Raw genomic sequence first — 25,268 nt, 5'->3', positions numbered from 1 at the left:
GTACCCATTTACCTCACCTGGGTTGAGTGCAGCACACTGTGGATCAGTTTCTTGCTGAAGGAAATTACGCCATGGCTGGGATTCGAACCCACAACCCTCTGTTTCAAAGTCAGAAGACTAATCCACTGGGCCACAACGCTCCAATATACAACTGCTATGAAATAGGGATTTAATAGTTTCTGCATGAAAGAGAGATAAGATACCACTAACATAAATGATATGGTGTTGCTGTGCTATTAAACCACACAATAAAGATAAAAGGTAATTACTTTTACAAGGGTATGACAAGTTTAATCAATCATTTAATGACTGTAATGACATCTTAAAAAAAAAAACTTTGTTCCACCATACAAACATTCAACATGGAAGTGTACTGGAAACAGTATGGATCCATGCCAATTACAAGGCAAGATAAATGAAAGATGGAGAGAGAGCAAGAGTAAGAAGGGAGTTGTGCTAGTCACATCAGCTTAACTGACTAATGGTTTGGCATTGCCAATAACAGGGTCCTATTTCAATAAAAAAATATTCCAGTAATTCCTATGTAAAATTTACTATCATCCAATACGGAAGAAAGATTTCAGTAGCTTTTAACAGTTATTGACATTTTTTTTATTGTAACAAATTTTATGAAAACAGACCCCAGAATACATTTGGTGAGTATGGGCTGGGTTTCGCCAATGCTGCCGTTTTATAATTACAGCTTGTCTCTACCTCCCCTCTCCTCACAATGGAAATATTGAAAGGATACTTCACTAACATTTTCATCTTACAAAGACTTTCAAATAATACCATTTCTCATGAACATAATATAATAGTGAAGGGTAGATTTTAACCCTAATAGGACAGGGGGAGGGGGCATGATCCCCTCAACAATTTGCTCGATCATTCCGAAACGAACAAAGATTTAGCCGAGAAATTTTACAAATTTTTCATCAGAATTCTTGCACAAATTTTGAGACCACTTTTGATACGTAAATGTACAAGTATATTAACGCGACACCACGTGACCTATGAGACAATTTCATGCCAAAAATCTCTCGATCAAGGTCAGAAGGAGCTGTGGCATCATACCCCCCCCCCCTCCAGCCGTCAATACATCTCAAATAGCCCAGTCCTTTTAGGGTTGAAATATTGAGAATGATTTCTGTAGTTCAAAACCTGCTGAATGTATGAGATCCTAAAATCTGAGATGATAAATGATCATAAAATGGTGATACGGATCCTAATCTAATGCTTGACAGCATGTATTATGTTATCTGCCATTTATCTCAATTTTCAGGCTAATATGCTAATGACTAGTACTAATGAATCCAATATCAGTATTTCATAAAATATATCATACTACAGATTGGGTTGCTCGGGCATTAGCATAATCACACACACACATTTGTTACCTTTGAATCAGTCCAAACACCTTCAGCTACACCTTGGGCATAAAGAACTGTTCCAAAGGTACCTGGTGTTATAATTCTTACCAATGCCCTCGATAATGTGTAATATTTTTATACAAAGTCATGTCACAGAATTACAGCATTTTCTTGCGACTAATATCATGATAGAAAGGTATAAAAATATTTCATACAGTATACATATAATATCAAAACACTTCAGATTTCCAATTACATGCTGTGTGAAGGATATCCACAAACAAAATCAATTTCACAAATCTTTCGATTAATCAAATTCATACTATGGAATGACCTTTATAGGAACATGTACCTTGTCAAAAAGTCTGTATCAGGACTTTTAGCAGGAGCCCTGCTATAAAGGCACTATGCGTCTTTTCATAGCGTCTTTCATACATTCCCACTCCAAGTTTCTTTTTCTGTGATGAAATGCAAAAATTGGAAATGAAAAGCCATTTGCGGAATTCCAGCAAGAAATACGCGACTCTTTACTTTAAACAATTTATCTCATACACTCTAGTTGAGCTCTTATTGTGACATCACCCCCTTGGATATCCTCAAACTTTCCCTTATCCGATTTAGCCCAATCGTAGTGGTCTCTTTAATATGACAGAAGATAGGACAACTCTAGGGGGTGTTTCACAAAGAATGAAGTATGACTTAAAGTGATTGGTTAACATTGGTTTGACTTTTAAAAAATATGAGCTAGGTCACACTTGTCACCTGTGTCTGTGATATGTTAAAAAAAATGAAGCCCAGAAAAAATTGCGTTTGAAAATAATTATTTACATGTGTGCTTCAAAAATTGAAATATAAAGTGACCGGAAACACCATCTTACTTTCATCCCATACACTTATGTGTACTATTTAGGTGTCTATAAGATGCCTATTTATAAAATCAGGGTTTGCCTTGTAGTTTTAGCTTTTCATTTTCAATAATGGTTGTTTTCAGGGTTTATTAGTTCTAATACATGCACTTGTACACATGTTTCATCTTGGTTTGAGAATTTTTTAATCGGCTGCTCACAAAGTAAAACAATACCTTTAAAGTCACCTTAGTGCAGACGGAAACAGGATTATTTTAGCCGCAATATCATTTAATAATATGCAGTAGCGCGAGTCCTATTTGACCAATGCAGTGATGCCTTACATTCGGCAAGCTACTGTGCGACTCAGTCATACTGGAACATTTGTGAAACATCCCCCTGAAATACCACCCCTGGTTAACATGTATGGTTTATAAAATAGCTAATTCTAATAAAGCCCCCTTATTAATTCTTCATGACTCTTTACTTTCAAGTCTAATGCAACTTTTGAAATCGAATTTTAGATTAAATCAGACTCAAAATTTTTGACTTGTGAAAACAGAAATTGAGGGTTGATTTAATTGCATTAAATTCTTGGTGCCAAACACCTAAATGCAGCATTCATAAGAAATTTTCTTCATAATTGGAATAAGGTTAGTGCAAATTCAGTCTTGCTTTGTTAAAATAAAAACAGAGAAAGAAATTTGTGGCATATTACACAAGAGCATGTCACCAGTTGAGTATTAACCCATCAGGGACGAAACATGCATTTACATGTATGCAGGATGGAGTCTATGGAAATCATGTGTTATAGCCAGTATCATTCGGTCTTGACGGTTTCCATTGCATCTTACTGACATGACAAGGAGCTTTTGGGAATACCCCCCCCCTCACCAGGTCTATGCTGGTTCCACATGTATATGCACAGGTTACAAAAAGGTAAAAGAAAAATGCCCCCCCCCCTGAAGAGAAGAAAAAATGTCTACAAACATTATTTGCCCTTACATGATACAACAATGAAAGATACAAAGCATAGGAGTTTATAACTCTATGACACACATTCTGTTAGCCTGTTAGCTTTTTTTCCATTTCAAGTCTACTTGTCTACAGTCCAATACCAATAGGGGTAGTATGAAAAGGGTCTGCAATGTAAGACTAGGAATCAAAGAAATTACACGTATCCTTGCAGGCATAATTGTTTCTCCTGAGAACTCATCCAGAGGCGTACACATTTAGGCTTGATTCAAAGCTTCATTTATAATTGTTCAGTCGACTGTCTCAAATAAAGTCTGTAGGCTTAGACTATATTGGCATGGTGTTATCATGGGAGCTCCATCGTGTCTTTTTTCTCGCGAGCTTGCGTCCATGCCTGGGCAATCGTTCGCTTCATGTCATCGTCGCCGTCATCGTACATCTGCTTCATGAGATCCATGATGCCCGCTGAGGGGTCTGCGGTGTCTGTTTTAGGGGGCGTAGGTTTCCTATGAAATCGAAGAAAAATATTAAAATCAATATAAAGAACACAGCTAAATCTTATTTTATTTGTGCCACTAATAAATTTCATCCAGCCAATCCATCACTTCAGACGAAGGTTTCATGAATTTTCTGCGCAAATCACGGAGAACGTCATAATCTATTTGATACACCCAAACTTTATTCACTGTTTGTAAAAAATACATGTAGGGACTAAAATGTTGCAAAGCCAATAGCATATTCATAAATTCTGTATGCATGGTCAGTATAGGAAATTTTTGGAGAGGGAGAGAGCGAAGGAGACAGATATTCAAAGGAGTGCTCCAGGCTGAAGATATTTATATCTCAATAAATATTGTAAAATTCACAGAGCAATAATATGCTAAAAATTCGATCAAAATCGGACAACAAATAAAGTTATTGAATTTTAAAGATTTGCATTATTCCAGTGAAACAGTTCTAGGCATGTCTTCATAAATATTCATTTGGTGGGCTGATGGTGTAATATTCCCACTTATTCTTTGTATTTTATCATATGAAATTAGGTTTATTCAAAATTTTGCTAACAAACACTAAAATAATTGGATTGACAAGTGATGAAGTGCATTGGTTATTTATTGCCGCAACTTATTTCATCATAATGGAGACACATCATTTACACATTTATGAAAAAATGAAACAATTATGATTGAATGTAATAACATAAGAAAAAGGAAAGTGGGGATGTGATGCTCTGGCTCTGTGAATTTTACTAGCTATTTAGATATAAATATCTTCAGACCGGAACATCTCTTTAAGCTTCAAGGTTTCAACAACAAAAAATAATACAAATGCTGCACTTCACTATCTTAAAGTTAGAAATCATATGGGGGGTGTTGGGTTAAGAAACAGGGGGAGGGGGGGAGTTGAAATGGGTTCTATAATTCGAACATGAATCCGTGCTAGTACACATTCTCTCAAGATACACCCTAAACCATCCTCCAAAGTCAGGGTTCCCTAAACAATATTTAGTCAGATTTTTCTCTAAAAGCACCTTGAATGTTATATTTTCATGATGGGTGGAAAAGTATCTTATCCAGCCTATTGAAAGTGTATCATCATCTGCTGATTTCGGTGATTTTCATACACTCTTCACTGTACGTACATCCAGTGTCAATTAAAAACTATGCTTTCCAATTTTTTTATAGTGTTGTATGAGGGTGGTATTCAGGTCGCAATGATAGTGCCCCACTACAGCATTCATACACTGGTGTGTTGGCTCAGTTGGTACAGCGCCCGTCTCACAGCCGGGAGGTCGGGGGTTCAAACCCCGGTCGCGTCAGACCAAAAGACGTTAAAAGATGGTAGTTGCTGCTATCCTGTTTGGCATTCAATGATTAAAGGGTTAGAGCCTTGTTGATCTGGCGCTGCACAGCAGCTGCTGGGCCCACGGTAAATTTGGCAAAGCAAATATTCAGAGTACATGTATTTCATTTTTTTCCTATTTCCAACAATAAAATATCGAATTTCAATTTTCATATACATACCCTTTCTGTTTGGCCTTCTTTTCAGTTTCTGTCAAATATGCCCAGTTCTTTCATCTCTCTTCTTTAATAGGATTACTAAATTATCTGTCTTGACCTGAAACAAAAAGAGACAAATGTATTTTTTTAAAACAGGACTATACAATGACTATACGTGTATGCAGGTGCGGACCCAGCCGGATCTAGACACAATACCATGGGAAGGGGGCACATTGTTTTTGAACAATACCTGCCTCCATAACTATTGTATCTAACCCAGCTAGATCCGTGCTTTCATGTATGCCTGATAGTGCTGCAACGATTTGCATCATAAATTTTGATTCAGTTTGATTTGGGATTGCCTTATATTTTTCTTTCCAATATTTGTTTTGATTTTGATTTGGGATCATTTTGATTTTGTTCGTCAGAATTTGCCTCAGCATGCTTGTTTCTATGTTTCTACTTCTTAAGCACACAACATGAAACAAATATACAAAACATATCAAAAGAAATTCTTAGGTGGGAATATGATCATAAACCAAGACTCTCGCCATTATTTGGGTTCTGAAGTTTATATACAATACAGGTTACATTTGTAAAGGAAACCAAAACCCAAGAAGAGAAACAATCTTATTGGAAAGAGTAAAATGACAGGACAATTTGAAACAAGTTTCTTCAAAATCGGTTATAGAATAAGCGAGTTACGGAAGTTTGAAAAATCTTTTGTGCTTTCGATGGGGATTCTCAAATTGGTTAACATGCTTCAAAATGGCTGATTTTGTGGACAACACTCCATTTGCTGTGTACACATATTTTCAGATTTTCCCCTTTATTTTACATATTTCACAATATCTCCTCCTGACCTTGACATGTGGTGTGAATTATATTTTCCCATGACAAATGTTATGCTCCATTTGAGGCAATATGCAATTTTAAAGATAATAAGGAAATCTGAAAAATTATGTATGTATACGCACATCCTAGTCAGTATGCAAATGAGGAGACTGATGACATCCACTCACTATATCTATTGTATTTCATTGTATGAAATATTCTTTTCCTCACTGTCAAGTGAAACAATGATTAATTCATCACTGAACATTTTGAATTAGAATTGTTTGATACTACATGGTTCAGTGAAGTTGGTCCTTTTGTCAAATCTGTAATAATGATATATTTTATAATTCAAACAATAAGAAACAAAAGAAATAGTAAGGGACATCATCAACTGTCTCATTTGCATACCACTGAGTTGTGCATATCACGGTTTTGTGAAAAATAAGGGAAACTTTAAAATGTCATAACTTTCTAATTTCACATCCGATTTTGATGAAATTTTCAGTGTTATACTAGCTTGATTTTTCTTTATTTATTCAATTCAGCATTTTTCTGATGTGGACTTGACCTTTAAATATATTCTGGTGGGTTGACTAGCTTTAGAGCACCACTGTACATGTACATGCAATACATCCAGCCCCGATCTAACCCCATCTTAACTTTCCGTTCTTGGGCAACTGAATCAACACAAGACACTTGTCTCTGGATCAAAGACAACAATTTCAGAACCCGAATAACATCAATATGATTATTCAAATTTTGAATTTAATTTTACCGAGCATGGTGGCCAGGCCCCCGAAGCTACCGCCATTTTGTTTAATCCATTAGAAGCTAAAATAAGCCCCCATTAATATTAATTTCGTACGATGCTCCCTCGTCAACTGTGGTTTTGTACGTGTATTAGACAATACGCACATCAGCGCAATGACAAAGGTCAACTTGGAAAATTCATTAATGTATTCATTTTGTTACGCGCTCGTGACGCGAAGGATTCAGCGAATCAAGCAAGCGCAAATCTGAGACGATACGTTGCGCTTTATAAAGTATCGATATCACAAGCGATATCACTTAAAAACAAAACAATGTTTTTATTGCGTCTTATAGGCCTATATGCTAATTCTAAAAGGGAAGATGAAAAGAGTAGATCAAGTCGCGATTAGGTAAAAAGGTGGGGGTGGGGGCAAATCATGGTTATTACAATGATTGTATTCATTATCACTGGTTGAGTATGAATACTGAAAAAAAATAACTTTTACCACTAAAAGAGCCATTTCTTGTTACAATTTTCGAGAAGTGAAAAAAAAATCTTCATGGATCCCCGTGCCTGCTTTCTTCTGGCGTCCGTTTCATAATGAATTACACTGAGCTATTTAAACATCGCTATTATTGTGATAACCGTGGGAACCTTGATTATGATTGGTATTCGTAGTTACCATACTTGTAACTCATGATGAAACGGGCCCCAGTTTATCATGTTCAATATGTTTCCTGTCTCCTTTATTCTCCAGCATTTCTTACTCTGTTTTTTTTTCATTTAATCATTTTAACATGATGTTTTGTGCCGCCTTTCTCCTACATATGAAGAGCTCACTTTTAAAAGGGGTTAGGTCCATTTTTAATCAAATTTGATTTTTATGTCTTAATTGATTTTTAGTAGCTCTGTAAGATGATACCATATAGAAAAGTTGAAATTCCCATAAAAAAAGTGAACTAAAAAAAGAAAATTCACTTTTTTTCAAAAGGGGTTAGGTCCATACATAATTTTTCTGGAAAATAATATCTTAAAAAAATATGAAGATAAGTAGATTTCTTTTATACCCAATTTTAAATTTCTAATGGTAGGGTATCATGAAAATTCATTTTCGCATAAGAATATTGCAATATGGGAGAATAAAAAAATGATTTTCTTGGAGTGGCCCTAGCCCCTTTTGCAACTTAACTTTTCATATATTTCCTTCTTATTTTCCCACTTGTTATCTGTCTCCTGGTTTCCAAAAATCTCGTCTTATTTCTCTTCCACCCTTTTGTGCCTACGTCCAACATCAGCTCTCTCACCACTCCCTCTAAATTATCTCTTCATAATTATGTGCCCCTCCATTCTTTTCTCATCACTCTTTCCCTCTCTCGATCTCATTTTGAATTTTGCCAATTCCAAATCCCTTTCATTTTAGCTCTGTACAAATACTATATGAACACAAATGAAAGACATGAAGGAATTCTCTGGTTAGTGGTGAATTTTATTAATTATCCAGAAAAAAAAATCACATTATCAGAGGATTAAGCTTTACCTTTTTCTTAAGCGTATGTTAATACTTTGAACCAAAAGAAATTTGTTTTTGTATGCTGGGGGGGGGGGGGGGCGGCACAATTCCCCCTACTTTTTGAAGCACTGAAAAGTGCCTTTTTATGCAAGAAAATGCCCCCTCACGAACGTGTACTGTGTCCCTTTCACCTGATGAGAACCTGTTTTAGGTAATACCAATTAGTGCTCTTCCTTATATGCAATTTTTTACCCAAAAATGCCCCCCCCCCCAACGTGTTCTGTGCCCTTCCATCTGAGGGCCCGTTTCACGTGTTACAAAATGCCCCCTCGCCTTCTTGAAAGTGCCCTTTCTTGAATCACTGCCCCCTTTTACCAAAGAAAAGTGCTCCTAAAGAACTTGTTCTGTGCCCCTTTCACCTGAGAAGGATCTGTTTTATGGTCACCATGACAAGTGCCCTTTGAAACAAGAAAACAATATTTTCATTTCTATAATATACTTCTGAAGGAAATCCTTTGTGCATTAAGTTTAATAATTCATGTGAGTGGAGTATATAAGCAGTTTCGTACAGATGGAGGGGAGAGGGGCTTGAAGGACTCTTGCCCATAGGCGGCGGAAGCGGGGGGATAGGGGGACCTGTCCCCCTAAATTTGAGGTGGGGGACAGTCCCCCCTAAATTTTTTGTTGAGAATCTTTTTTTTGCTCATCAATTTTTTTTCCTGCGTCCCCCCTAAATTCAGGTAGACCCCCCTTAATATTGTTGTGGCCCCCCCTAAAATTGTGGTTGACAACCTTTTTTTTTTGCTGGAAATTTTTGTGGTCTCTTAAGATTTAGGTGGATAAATTCAGGTGGACCCCCTAAATTTTTTGCCTTCCGCCGCCAATGCTCTGCCCCCCCCCCAGAAAAAAAAAATCACGACTAAGAAAAAAAAAAAGAAAAAGGAAAGCAAAGGGTGAAATATATCATTTTGAATATTTTGTCAAAATCTATAACAAAATTGGATATTTGTTTTTAAAATGTCAAAATTTTGCTCGCTCGCAACTTTTTTAAAAATTTCACATAAAACAGCATTTTCCCTGTGCCCCCCCCCCCCCACTTTCAACTTCAATCCGCCGCTCCTATTTGTATGTTTATAGCTTCTCTTTTTGCAACCAGTTTTAATAAAAATCAATAAGAAATTTCATACGTCATGAATTTGGGTTGTGATAATATTTTTTTTTTTTAAATTGGACTTGGAAAAAAACCTTTTCCATCTTCATCACGTGGTTCCCAAGTCTTCAATGTTGACTTGTTGGATTTCTTGAATGAAAACATCTGTTACACCAGTCCTGCAGATTGAAAAAATAGAGAAAGAAAATCAATTAAATTGTCATGATTAATAACACATAAATGTTTTAAGAAAAGTGAGACTATGCATATATATGTTTCTTCAACACATAACATAGGAAATCTTACTTCTACTAATTATAAACTTGTACTTCTATAAAGCATATCACTTAAACATGTTCTCCGCAGTTTACATACCACTCTCCATTCTAACTACATGTATACTTTGAAAAAATGTCAGAGATTTCTTGTAAATATCAATATATAAATTAACATATGTAAATTATATGAATTGTAAGAATTAAAGTTGATATGTTTTGTTGCACAGAATATTTTGATCTGTAATTAAAAACGACACTAACTATAATCTAAAAACAAAATTGAAATGGGTTTTTCAAAGGCAGGTCTATTTGTTGCCAAAAAATGTGAACAACCTCCATTATCAAAAATAATCACTAACTAACTCACTCACTCCTATAACTGCTGTAGTTTGTATTTCTCTTTGTGGTCCAGTCACTGTTCTATTAGGCCTACTTCACCAATTATTTATCATCATCAATCACCTCCATGGAAATTGTCAAACTGCATCATCCTATTAGACAAAATGTAAAACAAAAAAAATCATAAATCTACAAATATGAAATATGAATATCACACTAAAGAATCAATAAAATGAATTTTATAAAATGTAACTCATGAAAAATAAATATTGCTCTGTTCATAAACAAATAGGAAATAAAAAGGCAATTTAATTACTAGTAGATCAAGGACATGACCTTGTTTTATAAATTTGCCCAAGGTACATAACTTTTGACATTGGTTCTACTTTAGACTCGAGAGCCTGTATATTTAAGAAGTGTATATTCAGTACAGATCCTACCTCTTTGTGACTCAGGTTATTTTTATTTAATGTAAACATGGTTAACATTCAATGCATGTAATGTATCTGTAATTTTGAATGGGTTAGTTTAACTTTTATACCTGGATGAGAATCTGCAAATGATGCATGCACTAATGATCATCATCTTGAACCATATAGGTAGACCTCTATACTGTTTTTCTTGTCCTTCAAACTCAACCTGTTTTTCTTGTTCTTCAAACTCAACCTGTTTGTGAAAGAAAAGAGAGTACAATAATAAGGAGTGATATTTTTCATGGCCGTATGTATAGGGGAGGGATTTGGGTAAGAGCTGAAATGTGAAAAACTTCATCAAAAAAAGAATTGCATGACATCCTTCAATTTTATTTTAGAAAATGCACAAAACGGCCATAGGTATTGGTTACTTCTGGCCCTGACTTTCTGAATTTTAGGTTTCTCTAAATTTTTTCACATGTCAGCCCCCCCCCCCCCAATAAAAAGAAACATCTGCATCTTTTTATTTCCGAATCTTATTTCATTTGACTTTAACATAATTTCATCTCATGCACTAGGTCTAGATCTATTTGTAAGAAAGTATAGATCTAGTCCAAGACTCAGAGCTGTGCAACAGCATTTGCGTATCTAAATTACTCGTAGGTCTAGATCTAGATAGTAACGATGGACTCTCGATCTATCTAGACCTACAAAGTAAAGCTTTGGTTCTAAACCGAGATCTAGGCCTATATGGATTTGATGTCTGACTCTGACTTTTATTCCAGGCTAAAAGTTTAAACTTCATTGCCATTATTGACCAAGATTAGATCTAGTCCTTGGTCCACTGACACTGACAGGCATAGGCCTAGGGCCTACTCGTAGTCGTACACGTAAATGGAGTCGTTTAGGCCCAGACCTACTTCTAGGCCTAAATTACAGACCTAGGCCTAGATATGCCCTGGGGGTAAGTGTCGCGGGTTGGGAAAGTATAATTTAGATGACTAGATTTGAATTAGGTTGGCCTAGAATTAGAAAGCATCGATGAATAAAAGTAAAGTACCGTAACGGCATAAGTCTAAAATAATAAGCAACACAAGATCCTCTGTTAACCAAGTTAGAAATTAGATCTAACGTTAGGCCTATCTAGATCCTAGATCTATTGATAATAAGACAAACATGCAGAGCTGCAGCATATTATTTCTTAGACAGGAATAACCGTCGTTTCTGGGGATTTATTCAACAATTTTTGACATTTTACTACGTTCAGCGGAACAACCAAAATAGAATGACTGAAGCTTTTGGTCTAGTTATTTCTAAGACAGAGTCTAACTATATTTATAAATAACAATAAGTTAAAATGGGTGGGGGCTTAATGCAGAAGCCTGAAGTTATGCAAAATAAATTTGATATCTGAAACTGAAAGTGAGGATTGACACAATGACAGGCAATATAAAAAAAATTATCTTCATCCACACTCCACTTCACAGTTTATTCCTGACTGGGTCTCGATCTACTGAAGATAGATGCAGATCTCCCTCCATCTCCCTCTAGATCTAACGTTACAGTGTACAAAAAGAAGCTTCATTCTTCTTGTTTTAATCAATCGTGGGTTGGTCCTTGTTAATTGGAGGTGAACCAAACCGGCCCGAATTTCTCTCGATGCCCAATCGGCTAGGAGCCCGTACAAAATACATGTGGTTAACACAGCGGCATAACCGCAACACTGCAAGCAACCTACAGGCTGCACTGGGCGACGATGACAATCTAACTTCAATTTCAAAGACCAAATTCTGCTTTCCTTTAACAGAAGAATGATAGCAAACTCTCTAATTTGGTAGAGAAATAACCTATGATCACAAAATACAGTGTGAAATTTGTAAATAGTCCACTGAATTCATGTGGTTATATCAGTTTATACGTACTCACCGGAGTGTTCGTAGGTCCTTTTTTGTGTGGAAAGAAAAGTTTCAGAATGAATAAATTAGATGACGTAATGAGGTCAAATGAATAATTAATTCTGTAACACGATACCACTAGTATCGATGACAGAGAATCGGGGAAATCGCGTATTAATGACGCTCTTAGCCAATTAAAAGGGTGGGTTATGAATATATTTACGCTCATGAATGTCAATGGGGGCTTATTTTTGTCTTCAAATGATCGCGGTAGGCGGAGCCTAATCTGATTTGTTTTGTGTTGAACGCGCGCGCAGCTTTCGGTCTAGTAATATATTATAAGGTCTTTGATGGTGGCTCAATGTTACAGCACCCGCCAAGTGAATCAGAGCTTGATTACCCGGCAAAGTCAAACCACAGACTTGAAAAATTAGACCTTCTGCCTTTTTATCAGGGACCTGACTTTTGAAAGTGGAGAAGGATAATAATAACATATATGATGTTAAAGCAGGACCTGCTTGAGATCAGCTATTAAGTGAAGTGGCTACTTTGGGTGAATAAGAATTATCATTATTATTTCATTTCTTTTCTGGAGCTCTCCCAAATCAAGCAACAGAATTAGATCAGGCAAAGATTTGTTTAAAAAAAGACAAATTCTGACTTTAATGTACACAGGGGCGGATCCAGGATTCTTCTAAGGGGGGGGGCACATTTTCCTGAGGGAAGATTTGACCAAAAAAGGGGTTTCAACCAAAAGTATATAAAAAAAAGGCTTCACTTTCGAAATGGGAGGGGGCACACTTCTGTTTTAACGGTATTTACATTACAAATCTTAATTGTGCCTCTCAAAAAGGGGGGGGGGGGGGGCACGCCCCGGCACGGGCCGGCTGTGCCCCCCCCCCTCCCCCTGGATCCCCCAGTGAATGTACACATACCTTATGATGACTTTTATCTGGAATGATTTGATGTAGAAGGCTATTGACAACAAGCTGGTGAATACAATCTGATTTCTTTACTCTCAAACTCATGGAACTGAAACAAAAAAACAACAAAATATTCATGTCATTTTTGCTTGCCAGGAGGGAAATACTTAAAGACAGGCTAAGCAATTTGCACGCCTAAAATTTCACTTGAAATAATCCCAAAGTAAAGGTCTACGTTCATAATATAAGCTGGAATTTCTAGCTATAGTGACGAAAATTCATATTACAATATAGTGCAAATCTAACATCATAGACCACTCAGATATATAGAAAACATTTGGTTTGATTACTAGCCATGGCATGCTTTCCTTCAGGAAGAAATTTACCCACATTGTGCTGCACTCAACCCAGGTGAGGTGATTGGGTACCGGATGGGTGTTTCATACAGCTGTTTGTAAGTTAAGAACGAACTGGTGAACCTTACACGCTAAATAATCACAAATGATCATTTAATGGTGAATATAATTTACCACACGACCAGTCATTCTTAAAGTTACTCTAAACTTGCAAACAGCTTTATAAAACTGCTCCCTGGTAGGAATTCATTCCTTGAAACACAGTGCGCAGAACAGCTGCTCTGCTTAAGGAAGGGTAATCATGCTGCGTCATTTTAGAGCGCACTTCTGATATAAAGTAATAATAAGCGCTATAGATATAAGCAGTATGATCATTCATTGTCATTATGAAAGTTCAAGTTTGTGGAGCGTTGTGGCCAAGTGGATGAGTCTTCTGACTTTGAAACAGAGGGTCGTGGGTTCAAATCCTAGAATTTCCTTCAGCAAGAAATTTATCCACATTGTGCTGCACTCAACCCAGGTGAGGTGAATGGGTACCTGGCAGGTTTAATTCCTTAAATGCATGAGCGCTGAAAGGCAGCTCGAGCTAAAGCCAGGGTAATAATAATAACAACGTGCCTCGGAATAGGATATTTCTAGATAGATGGCGCTATATAAATGCCTATTATTATTATGAAAGTTCAAAAACACTTACCTAGATGTATAGTTGACAGTGATGTCATCTTTAGCTAGAGATTGGACACCATTAAGCGTGACATACACCTTGACAAACTTAGGAGACTGATCCCAACCTACAAACAGAGGAAACAAATAACTACAAAGAAGCATTGCCACAACCAGTGTTTCATATTAAACACAGTGGCCTGTATTCTGAAGTTGGGTTTAACTTTTAGACCATGGTCTAACTTGGTGCTATAATTATGGGAAGCCAAAAGCGTTAAAATTTGTATTAAATTGTATGTTTCTTATTATATCATTATCATTATGTATACTTCCTATACAAGTATGAATGATTTGAGAGTCAACTGAGGTGAAATATTATATCTCTACTGTTAGTGATTTATGAACAATTGGCTATCCATACTTAAACCACAACTTTAAACCTGAGTTAAACCCAACTTCAGATTACGGGCCCGTATATATGTGTTTATGCTGTGTGACTTAGGGGGTGTAGCAAGAAAATATTTGTAATCAATTGCCAATTGCAGATGCAAATATACAAGTGATAGACCAATTTTAACTAAAGCATATGAATTTATATTTGTTGATGCAAGAAGCAGACCGGTGACCAATTGCAAATTTGCTATGACACGCAAGGTTTTCAATGGACTTTTAGACCTGAAAATGACTTGCTATCCATTGCAGGTTTCTTGCAAAGCCCCATTACACCCTTAGTTTGAACTTTGAAGTCACTCCTTTGCATAAATCCTGCAGCTGGGTGGGGCAAGAACACACCGTCCCGTAGGATCATAATGTACAAAATTTGAATTTCCTCCCTCCCCATATTTCACACCAAATTGATAATCCTTCTCACTGAGATAATACTAATCTTCTTAGTCCTTACCATACGATGTGATGGTCTTTGATGGGAGTTTGGAGACCAGTACCTTCTGAGACTCGCTTGGCTTAGGTATGTCTGGAGCAGTTGTACCTGTTGAGGATGCAACAGGTTTATCATCGTTGGATACTGCCCCCTGCTGACCCTGGCCCACCTCTTCTGTTACCGCATTAGCTTCCTTGTGGTCTTGCCCATCGGGTAGTTTGGAGGCTTCCAGTGGTTCCTTCAGAGCCTCAATCTGTTTGGATAGTAGGGTCCTCACTGAATCTCTGGTCGTCAGTGTTGACAGTCTTTCAAGCTCCAGGCAGTCAAGTTCAAGCTTGGAAAATATATTGAAAGAGAGCAACTGAATCCATACTATTCTTGATTGCAGGGTCAGCATGCGACCATTGGCCCGCATTCTGAAGTCGGGTTTATCTTAAACTCAGATTTAAAGTTGTGGTTTACGGTAAGTATGGATAGCCAATTGATAGAAAAATGACTAATAGTAGGGATACATGTATATTTCAGCTCATTTGGCTCTCAAATCATTCATAATTGTCTCGGAAGTATAAGTAGATGATTGCCTTCACCATCGATGAATCAGGAAGAGTAGAGTAAACATAAGAAACATACAACTTCAAAATTTTGACACAATTGGCTTCCCATAAGTTCAGCACAGAGTTAGACCATGGTCTAACTGACTTACTTCAGAATACGGGCAAATGTGTCTGTGTTCATTCTACATGTTTGCAATGCATCTAAACTTGCCCCATTGTGTTACGTCACCCAAACATAATGATAAAGTGCACCTATTTAAGTACAAAAATGATCATAACTCTAAAAATATTCACCTAATCTATATACAAAAGTATATTCTTTATGAAAGAAAACTTCATGAATCAAAAAATGGCATCAAAAGTGAGGTAAGGACAGCCATTCATTTATGAGTAAAAATATTTAGCTTTTAAAGACCCCCAATTAAAACATCCATATTTTTGTTTGTCTATTCCAATACCATTAACTACTTACCAGATTTGTATTGCTCATGAAATCCCCTATCACATGATACAAAACTGAAGCGGATTCAATAGTTTTGAGGTAATTTTGATAAGCAAATTTGTATATTGATTTAAAATATCCTAAACCAACATTTTAAAATTTTTCATCTTCTAATAAATCATAATAACTGAATGATGTGAAGAGAGACGTATTTGTACAAGTTATATTTAGCTGTAAATTGAGACCAAAATCAAAGGAAAAAAAAACCCCTTAAAAACCAAAGTTACCCAGCAATTCAACAATCCCATAGTGCAGTGTTTAGGGTTCAAATAGAAATTTGAAAACAGAATTCCATGATTTTTCCATGACTTCCTGTGATGTCCCGGGAGTTATGTAAAATTTGGGATGTCACAAAACTGGGAAAATTGGAAATCATGAACACCAATTATACTATAAGAGTATGATCACAGAGTATAAGAGCTGTGAGACACAACAAACTGGAAAACTGCCACAGCCAAGAGGTAAGTGCAATTCCCTGACTTTCCCTCACCACAAATTTTTACAGGATTTTCCATGACTGTGGTAACCTAGTCTGCAGGCACAGACCCTGATTGGAACTTTGATCAACAAGTGCGCCTCCACGCAAAGACTAGCTCATACAAAACTTGCTGTTCCAAGCGGCAGGGCCTTCAGTACACAAGGCATGAGTAGGCTGCACATTCAGGCCCTTAAACTCGAGTGAAGGGATTGCACAGCAGACTCGTGGGAACCCTAGTGTTACGCTTCCATCACCCCTCTATCACCTTTGTTTTTATTTATTTCATTGAGCAAAGTATGACAAATTGATATGCATATACAGTGCATATCAAAAAAAGGTTTACACTTTGAAAAAGACCTGGGAATTAAAAAATATACAACATGTGGGAAATTTTTTCACTTATAATCTTGGGTTTGGGTCTCACCTATCCTATGAAAGCAAAAGTTTTGACAGAATGTTACACTTGAGTATCCATTTTTGTAAAGCTCGCAGAAATCTGTTTGCGCAGAAATGCTCGTTTTCACTCTGTGTCAAGGGGAAAGGGCGAAATCAAACTTACCCCGCGAAACATTTCTCATACATTTTCCTGGTACTTTTAGTCAATTGAAATAAAATGGATACATTCAAGCATTTTGTAACAATTTTGCCACCCACATTTTTTACCCTTATGTGCCAGCTGAATCTAAGGACATACCTGAATCTGAACAAAAGTTTATATCAGACATCTCCAGCACTTTTTCATTCATTTTTATTTTCATTTAAAGTGGGTTTACATTTCATTTTTCATTTAATACTTGTTTCCCCACACTTTTCCTAAGCTTGACAATGATTAACAAAATAAAAATCAAGCCTAAGCCATTTCATGTAAATCACAGCTCAGTGTAAAGCAAATAACGTCTCGATGGCCTCGGTATGTGGGGGATTGGACTGGGGCGTTATGCACTCTTATTAGTGTTTTGGGCAAGGAAACAAGTTTTAAAATGTAGAAATATCTTTGAATCAATTTTACTAGCTAAATTCCACGTGTTCTTCATGATTAAGGTCTAGTTTTATTTGCTAAACTTTTTCAAAGTTCTGCGCAAATCATTTTTCACTAACTTTTCAAAAGTGGTGCTCATTCAAGCGGAAATATTTTTCGACAGTTATATCGTCATTTGCTTAAATGGATCTGTACCAATGTTAAAATGTGAAAAAATCTTCAGGATATTACAAAAGGGTAATTTTACAGGATTTTTTCAAAGTGTAAACTTTTTTTTTGATACACACTGTAGCAGGCCTCGAAATAGGATTTTTGGGGGGCAAGGCCACTTTTTTGAGGGGCACTTTTTCACTGAGGCCAGGCAGCAGAGGGCACCAAGGCCATACAGAGGGGCACCAAGGCCACTTTTTAAGGGGCATGTAATAAATTATTTGTAGGTGTTACAGTTTCGCGGCGTGGGGGGGGGCTTTCCATAGTCGATGTTATACATCAGATTCATTACCAAACCACATTATTTACTTAAGAAAAAATGAACTTTACGCACGACTGGTGATACCTTCTTGAGCTACATGTAATTAAATGTGAATCTGATTAGCACCCAAGAAAGTATCACCGGTCGTTCGTAAGTTGTTCGTAACTGACGAACAGCTTTATGAAACACTACCATTCAAAGTACTGTACTTACGCATCGCGCGCGCTCGCCAGGACAGTACAGCGTGCGCGACATTTGTGTAGTACACATACGGAGCTCGCGCTCGTCCATTCTTATGCTGCAGCTTACATAGCATATGTAAAGCGCGCTAGCGGCCGGCCGGCCAGCTGTGTATAGCTAGCTCATCGTTCGGCGCGGCTTTGGACTAGACTGCATACATGCACTGGACGTCGCTGGTAAAGCTAAGGTATTGAATACTTTTTGAGATCGGAGAAAAGTTTTCCTCGCTCAGAAAAAAAGGTGCAGACTTTCAAAAGGGGTACATTACATTGTACATATCAGAAAAAGGCCACATTTATGAGAAAAAAGGGCACCACGGCCATATAAAAAAGGGCATTTTTAGTGGCCGTAACTTTTAGCAAAAAGAAGAAGGGCATTACGGCCAGTAATGGGGGCATCGACGGCCATGGCCGTCGATTATTTCGAGGCCTGCTGTATCAACCCAAATACAGCCATTCCAGGGAACATTGGGATCTCAATAAGGTTGAAAAAAGCTGGTAGAGAAGTCAGACTGTCAAGCATGATCGTACAAAATCAAGGTATTTATTCAAAATTCTTACGTTGGATATATATTGCGATATCCACTACACTGAAATAGTCTACACAATGAATACCTAATGATTTCACACAAAAGAAAAGTTCATAAGGCTTTTGTTTGGCCTCATCTAGGGCTGTGTGGAATCCATACAAAGTAAAACATATTGATATACTTGAGAATGTGCAGAGAAGATCTAGTTGCAACGTCCCATCAGTTAACTTGAAAGGGCTCTCGTAGTCTCGTACTCTTTCTTTGGGTATGAGCCTACTCTTGTTGAGCTAAGGCTGACATCATTCTAAAAATGACTGCCCAAGGTTTTTTCCAATTTCATATTGTCGATAGCAAGTAGGCCTATTTCTTTCAAATTGTTATTAGATATTTGGCACACTAACTCATAATGATGTCCGGAACGGCAAGACTTCCATATGTCTAGCTAGGCGGCTTCTTGAGAGTAAAAATCATTTACTGCTTACTCTCACTGAAGCCAGGTATTCCCATACACGTGCATGTAGGCCACCAAAACCTGAAACTTTCGCCCCCGAGATTTCTACTTTCCTTCTAAAAGATCTAGCCCTTATGGTTGGAACTACCCCTTATAGACCACCTAATCTTCTAAGCATATTATCTGCGAAAAAATTCAATTTTAGCCAGTTTTCGTCTCATTTGTGCAGAAAATTGAGCAGATCAGATTCTCTTATTTCACTCGGCGACTGCGATTCAACCCGCGTATATATCGACGAACAAGGAAAACAACGATTTTACATTTGCTTATTTGCATCCGTCTTTTGAAACCAACCACCCGCGGTACACTAAGTTTACAGCCGATTCTAGTCGCGGTGGCAAAATATTTTTATTCTTCCAAATCATTTCTATGATGTCAACATACTAAATGATTGTCTCACTACTTCAACTGCGAGCTCCGGCACATGATTCGACGATTGACGAAGGATATTTGTTCTAAAGCCATTTCCTATCGTATTTCTTGGTTTTTCAGCAGGGTTTGGGTCTGGTCAATACAATTTTGATTAATTCTACTAAATTTTTTCTCTTAGTTGCTTCATATTTTTCTCGTAAAATCAATTCTTACCGTTTCTATGGACACTGCGCCTACTCTCCCGCACGTATCATTTGTAATAGGCAATAATTTTAACGCATGCAAGGTGGTCAATATGTGGAAGTCTCAGTCACTATACATGGCCACATGGGATGCAACTTCATCACTGAGCCAACCGGTGTGCTGGCTCAGTTGGTAGCGCGTCCGTCTCACAACAGGGAGGTCGGGGGTTCAAACCCCGGCCGCCTCAGACCAAAGGACGTTAAAAGATGGGAGTTGCTGCTAACCTGTTTGGCGTTCAACGAGTAAAGGGATAGAGCCTCGTCGATCTGGCACTGCAAAGCGGCTGCCGGGCCCACCATCAATTGGGCAAAGCAAGTTTTCGGAGTATTTCATTTCATGTCTAGGGCAAGTCCAAGAATTCGCGCGCGTTACGTATGGGACATTTCAGAGGCTTCAATGACCTGAAAAATAGTGTTAATTGACTTTGATTAGATTGAATACCCTCATGATGGTAGACATCTAGGAGAAGAATAATCATGGAAAAAATGGTGTTATATGACCTCGACCTTGACCTTTTAGAGAGAAAAGATGGGCCGTTACGTATGGGACGCAGAAAAAAGACAATTTTTAAAACAATTTTTACAAGTTGAGAATTCTCTGAAAGTATTTCATTTGACAACTTGTAACTCAGTGTGATAGAAGTCACAATACTCTAGTATATCTAAGGCAAGTTTCATGTCATAAGCCAAATCCCTCTAATTACAGACTCTAATTAAACAAATTAATGACATGTTACGTATGGGACAGTTACGTATGGGACATTTTGTCCCCATAGAGAATGTACACAATTTCCCCCATAATTAAAAAAATTGAAATAATTTAAAATATGGAAATAACAAAAGAGTTTCTGTCTTTTAAAATGTTCTATTGAGACATATTTGATATGACTGACAAGGAAATTAGCCATTTCCACATTTTTTCCTTGTTTTTCATGGTTTCATGAATTTCTTATGCATTTCTATTGTTTTTTATTTTATTCATATTTTTCCATTTTCACAATTTTTTCGCTTCAATTGTTTTCATTACTCAGTATTCATAACAAATCAGTCTTTAAAAACTAAAGAAAAGGTAAATAATCACTTTTTAGAGCACTCTTGAAATTTGTTTTTCTCCATTCACTTTGTACACAAATCTCCCCATTGACATTGTGTGTAAATGTCCCATACATAACATGTTGTCCCATACGTAACAATTATTTAATTAACTTTTAATTAAAAAGTAAACTCTATTTTTGAAACTTTTTGGGGTATAACATTTTCATACTTTATAAATTAGAACTTCCCAGAGATGCAACAATACAAGTATTGTATTATGAGAAATAACTTAATAAAAAACATCCTCAAAATGTTACGTATGGGACATTCCGTCCTTGGACAAGACCTAATTTGCATAATTAATTAGATGACATCACTTCTTTTCCCAAAAAAGTAATAAGATGTTAGGGGGTCCATGTCCCACCTATGACTAAATCTCACAAGTTTTGTTTTTATTTTCTATGAGTTTTTATAATTGTCCCATACGTAACGCCCATTTTACCAATTATGCAAATTAGGTGCCCCAAATTAGCATAAATATGCATATTATCAAATTTTTCTTAATGAAATTTTAAATTTCAACATTTGGGCTTTCTTACCCCACCAAAGATAACTTTTTAAATCAAAGATGAAATTTTGCCTTGTAGGGTGACCTTTTCTTGGACTTGCCCTCTATTTCGAACAATAAAATATGGATTTTCATTTTCGACATTTCTGCGCCATCAATTTTATTTTCAAATATGAATTCATAAAAAAATTGAGAAAAACATCATGACAAGACTGAAGAGACTTGCCTGATGTTTACGCCACCATCTTGTTTCCTATTGTTCTTCCCCATTGTTACAGATGCGTGCGTCGCGTAACATTGGCAGAGAACAATAGGTTCTAACTGGCGGAAGAAGAAGAAAAAAAGAAGAAAAAGAAATCGAAAGAAGGGGGTTTTGGAGAAGTATTCTTTTTAAATTAGTGGAGGGGACATAGTCATAAGAAAGTCTTGGAAAGACTTCAATATGTCCCCTCCACTAATTTTAAAAATACTTCTCCAAAACCCCCTCCTTTTCTTCTTTTTTTCTTCTTACTTCTGGTTGAAACTTAGATTCGAACCTCTCGCTGCTGATCGAGGCATCTTCTGTCTGTCGCCTTAAGTTACCTTGTCGCCAAGGTACGATAATACGCCAGTGGCGGACTGTACCAGACTGGAAGAAGAAGTTATCTCACTGAGCTAGCTGGAATTATTGATGAAAGCCAAGGCATGAGTTTTATAACGTTCGGTTATCTGTGTGTGTGTGTATTTGAGTTTTGTCAGATGTGTATCAATCAGATATGATTATTTACGTCTGGGACCGACCTTTAACGTCACCATCCGAAAGACGCAGAGCTACCAAGACCAAGTCTCACGCATTATGCGTGAGACTCAAGCATTTTTTACTCTTGTTCATCCCCTCAAATCTCTGTCTCACGCAACTATCACAGCCTATCCCCTTATATACATTTGTACACAATGTCTGTGATCTCACTCAGATTCACAAAAAATCTCACGCACATAATATCATAGCTGGTCTTTGAATTTGGCATCTCTGAAGACGTGACCAGGGCCGGGCTCGAACCTCTGCATCAATTTGTAACTTCCACACAGCTTAGATTACAGGCGCACGCCACAACGCCCAGTTGATATTATGACTAGTCTACTCTCCAAGACTAAGTCAGAGTACCGGTATTCGTATTGGGTATTTTCTGACCAAATAAACCGATGCCATTGGGAATTACACACACTCAAATTTTTGACGGAATAAACATAAAGCCATATTTTAGTATGTATCCAACTTTTCCTTCTTAAATCTTACTACCTGTATAGATCCTAGACTAGATCTAAGATCATCTAGAATAGATCAATGACAAGTCAATGTTTGAACTTTGATAATTCTTGAGAAACCTCCATATTTTTTTTTCAATTTTACAAAAGTTTTAGTGGAGCTCATGGAGGGGAAATATGGAAGTCTTGCCAGGGTGTTTCCTATTAAAGGAACATTATCAAGTGAAAGATTTTGTGAAATAAAAAAAAATTCACGTTAAATCTTAACTCAAATCGTTAGGTGCGTAGATTTAGGGACCATTATCATATGCATCCAGATCCAGAAAATCACGGAACCGTGATTACTAGCCATTCACTTGCATGCGTAATAAATCACACACGATGAAGATCAGTTGAGCCGACATGGCTCGGTGAGTGTGGGAATTCCCGATTATCCGATATATTGCGCAACGCGAATGCGTCGTGCTGAGGCATCGTGTAATAAAATCGATGCCCAAAATAACACCCTCAAATGAATGGACGCTCCTCTAAAAATACCTTTACTTTAGTCTCAACTAGCCAAATTGTAAAAGTAATATATATCTAGGCCTACCTCATTAGCCATCTTGACAAATACTTCTGAAGATTCGTACGTTTTTGTCGTAATTTTACAAGTAAGAACCCTAGCTCTCGAGATGCACGTTTCTATTCCAGTGTGGCCAGCGCTCAAAATGAAATTATGCTAGGGAGGACCGCAAAATTATGCTAAAATTATGCCAAATGAAATAACAACATGGAGCAGCAAAAAATACTAAATTACGCTAAAATTTATGCAAAAATGGGTGAGATGACTTAACAATTTTTTGAAATCAAATGAAATAAATAAATAGGTCTATATAAATAAAAAAAAAACTATTTAAAAAACAAAAAATTGAAAAATAAAATTTGATTTTTTTTTGAAAATTATAATATCAAATATAAAAAAAATAATAAAAAAAATTGACAATCTAATTACAATAAACAATTTGCTAAGTAGATACAAAAATGCAATGACTTGCACGGTTCTCATGCACTGGGAGAAGCCTGAAAGAAGGGGCGGGGGGTATGAAAACCTGTATGTATCTTGTCCAGATTGTGAAGACTTAAAAAAAAAAAAATATTGGCCTGAGCCCCCCCCACACACAAAATGCATCCAGCCTTGCATCGCCACTCACACCCTGCCTGTCTTTATTCTAATCTTTAATAAACAAAATAGTCAAGCTTGCTGAAAAGGGGTATAGTTCTATATTCAAAATAAGTTTTTTAGATCCTGCATGGGAATACTTGGTTGACATAGTAACCGAGGGGGGAAACTTTCTTGTCGTAAGCATGTAAAATTCATGTTATATCTTTTTTTCTGTATGATGCTGCAGGAATTGCTTCAAATCTATAAAAGACGATTAACAACATTATTGAATATTTCTGTCTCAAATTTTGTGACTGCTTAAAATGAAATTTTAAAAGGTATATTTTTTTTCTCAACCCATTTGTTCTTTAACTGCGATTATGACATCATGAATCAACACCTGTCATGCGCTATGCACAACTGAATTACAACCAGAAGCTTAGAACAACACAAAATGACGCATATATTTCCATATATGTCTGGTATAATTATTGGCATCTGCAGCTTATTTGTGAGGTATTTTCACAGAGACCCTGAGTCAACATAAGTATTTTGATATAATCTATAATGTGTGCATGCACAAAATGAAATACCTCAGACTTCTGACCTTTAAACTCATGACTTAATATCAAATCTATACAAGCATAACAATGCATCTACCAACATGTATAACAATTACATAGCTACCAAAATTCAGAAGCAGATAACAGTCTTACTTCATGAAAACAGGAGTACACATGTACTTGCCAACTGCATACATTTTACATGGGAATTGACCGACATATAAGCTCGATTCTGCAATTCGCACACTAACGGGAGGTACCTCTTTTTGGTTTTGAATAGAATTGGTTGTAAGGCTATGCAGTTACTTAATAAGGTATAACAAGGCATGTATATTTGTTAGTTGTCAAAGTTTGCAAAGCATATGAAAATAACTACAAAAGTAAAGTTTGAGGTATAACAAGTCATCAAGTTTGAGGTATGGCAAGGGATCTCATAGTAAAATTCAAGTGTAATGTATAAAAAAGACAAGTGGAAAGACAGCAGCAAGTTTCATGTATGTACCCGGTATATCAAGGTATCTGAACACACGAGTTTCAAGTTTAATGTATAAAAAGGCATGTGGAAAGTGAAAACACAGAAGTCAAGTCAAAGGTCCAAGGCATCTGATGACACATGTACCTAAACCATTCAAGTTTATAAGGTATATCA

At 36.7% G+C, this 25,268-nt stretch overlaps 1 protein-coding gene and 1 long non-coding RNA gene across 2 annotated transcripts; both read right to left on the bottom strand.

Moving 5' to 3' along the window:
- Positions 1–3,310: 3,310 nt before the first annotated feature.
- Positions 3,311–23,600, bottom strand: LOC121419804 (calcyclin-binding protein-like). Its single transcript, XM_041614266.1, is given in 7 exon segments — positions 3,311–3,696; positions 5,215–5,266; positions 5,269–5,308; positions 13,299–13,395; positions 14,337–14,433; positions 15,207–15,519; positions 23,505–23,600. Coding segments are annotated over 7 exon segments (771 nt in total). The 5' UTR covers positions 23,517–23,600; the 3' UTR covers positions 3,311–3,536.
- Positions 9,578–10,608, bottom strand: LOC121419805. The gene is made up of 3 exons (XR_005970628.1): positions 10,597–10,608; positions 10,088–10,207; positions 9,578–9,617 (listed from the first exon to the last, which is right to left on the bottom strand). It is a non-coding gene; the product is annotated as an uncharacterized LOC121419805 (long non-coding RNA).
- Positions 23,601–25,268: the final 1,668 nt, after the last annotated feature.

Source organism: Lytechinus variegatus, chromosome 8 (genome assembly GCF_018143015.1).
Source record: "Lytechinus variegatus isolate NC3 chromosome 8, Lvar_3.0, whole genome shotgun sequence".
NCBI classification, from domain to species: Eukaryota; Metazoa; Echinodermata; class Echinoidea; order Temnopleuroida; family Toxopneustidae; genus Lytechinus; species Lytechinus variegatus.
Note: the sequence above shows the minus strand (reverse complement) of the source record. Positions and strands in the feature narration are given on the sequence as shown.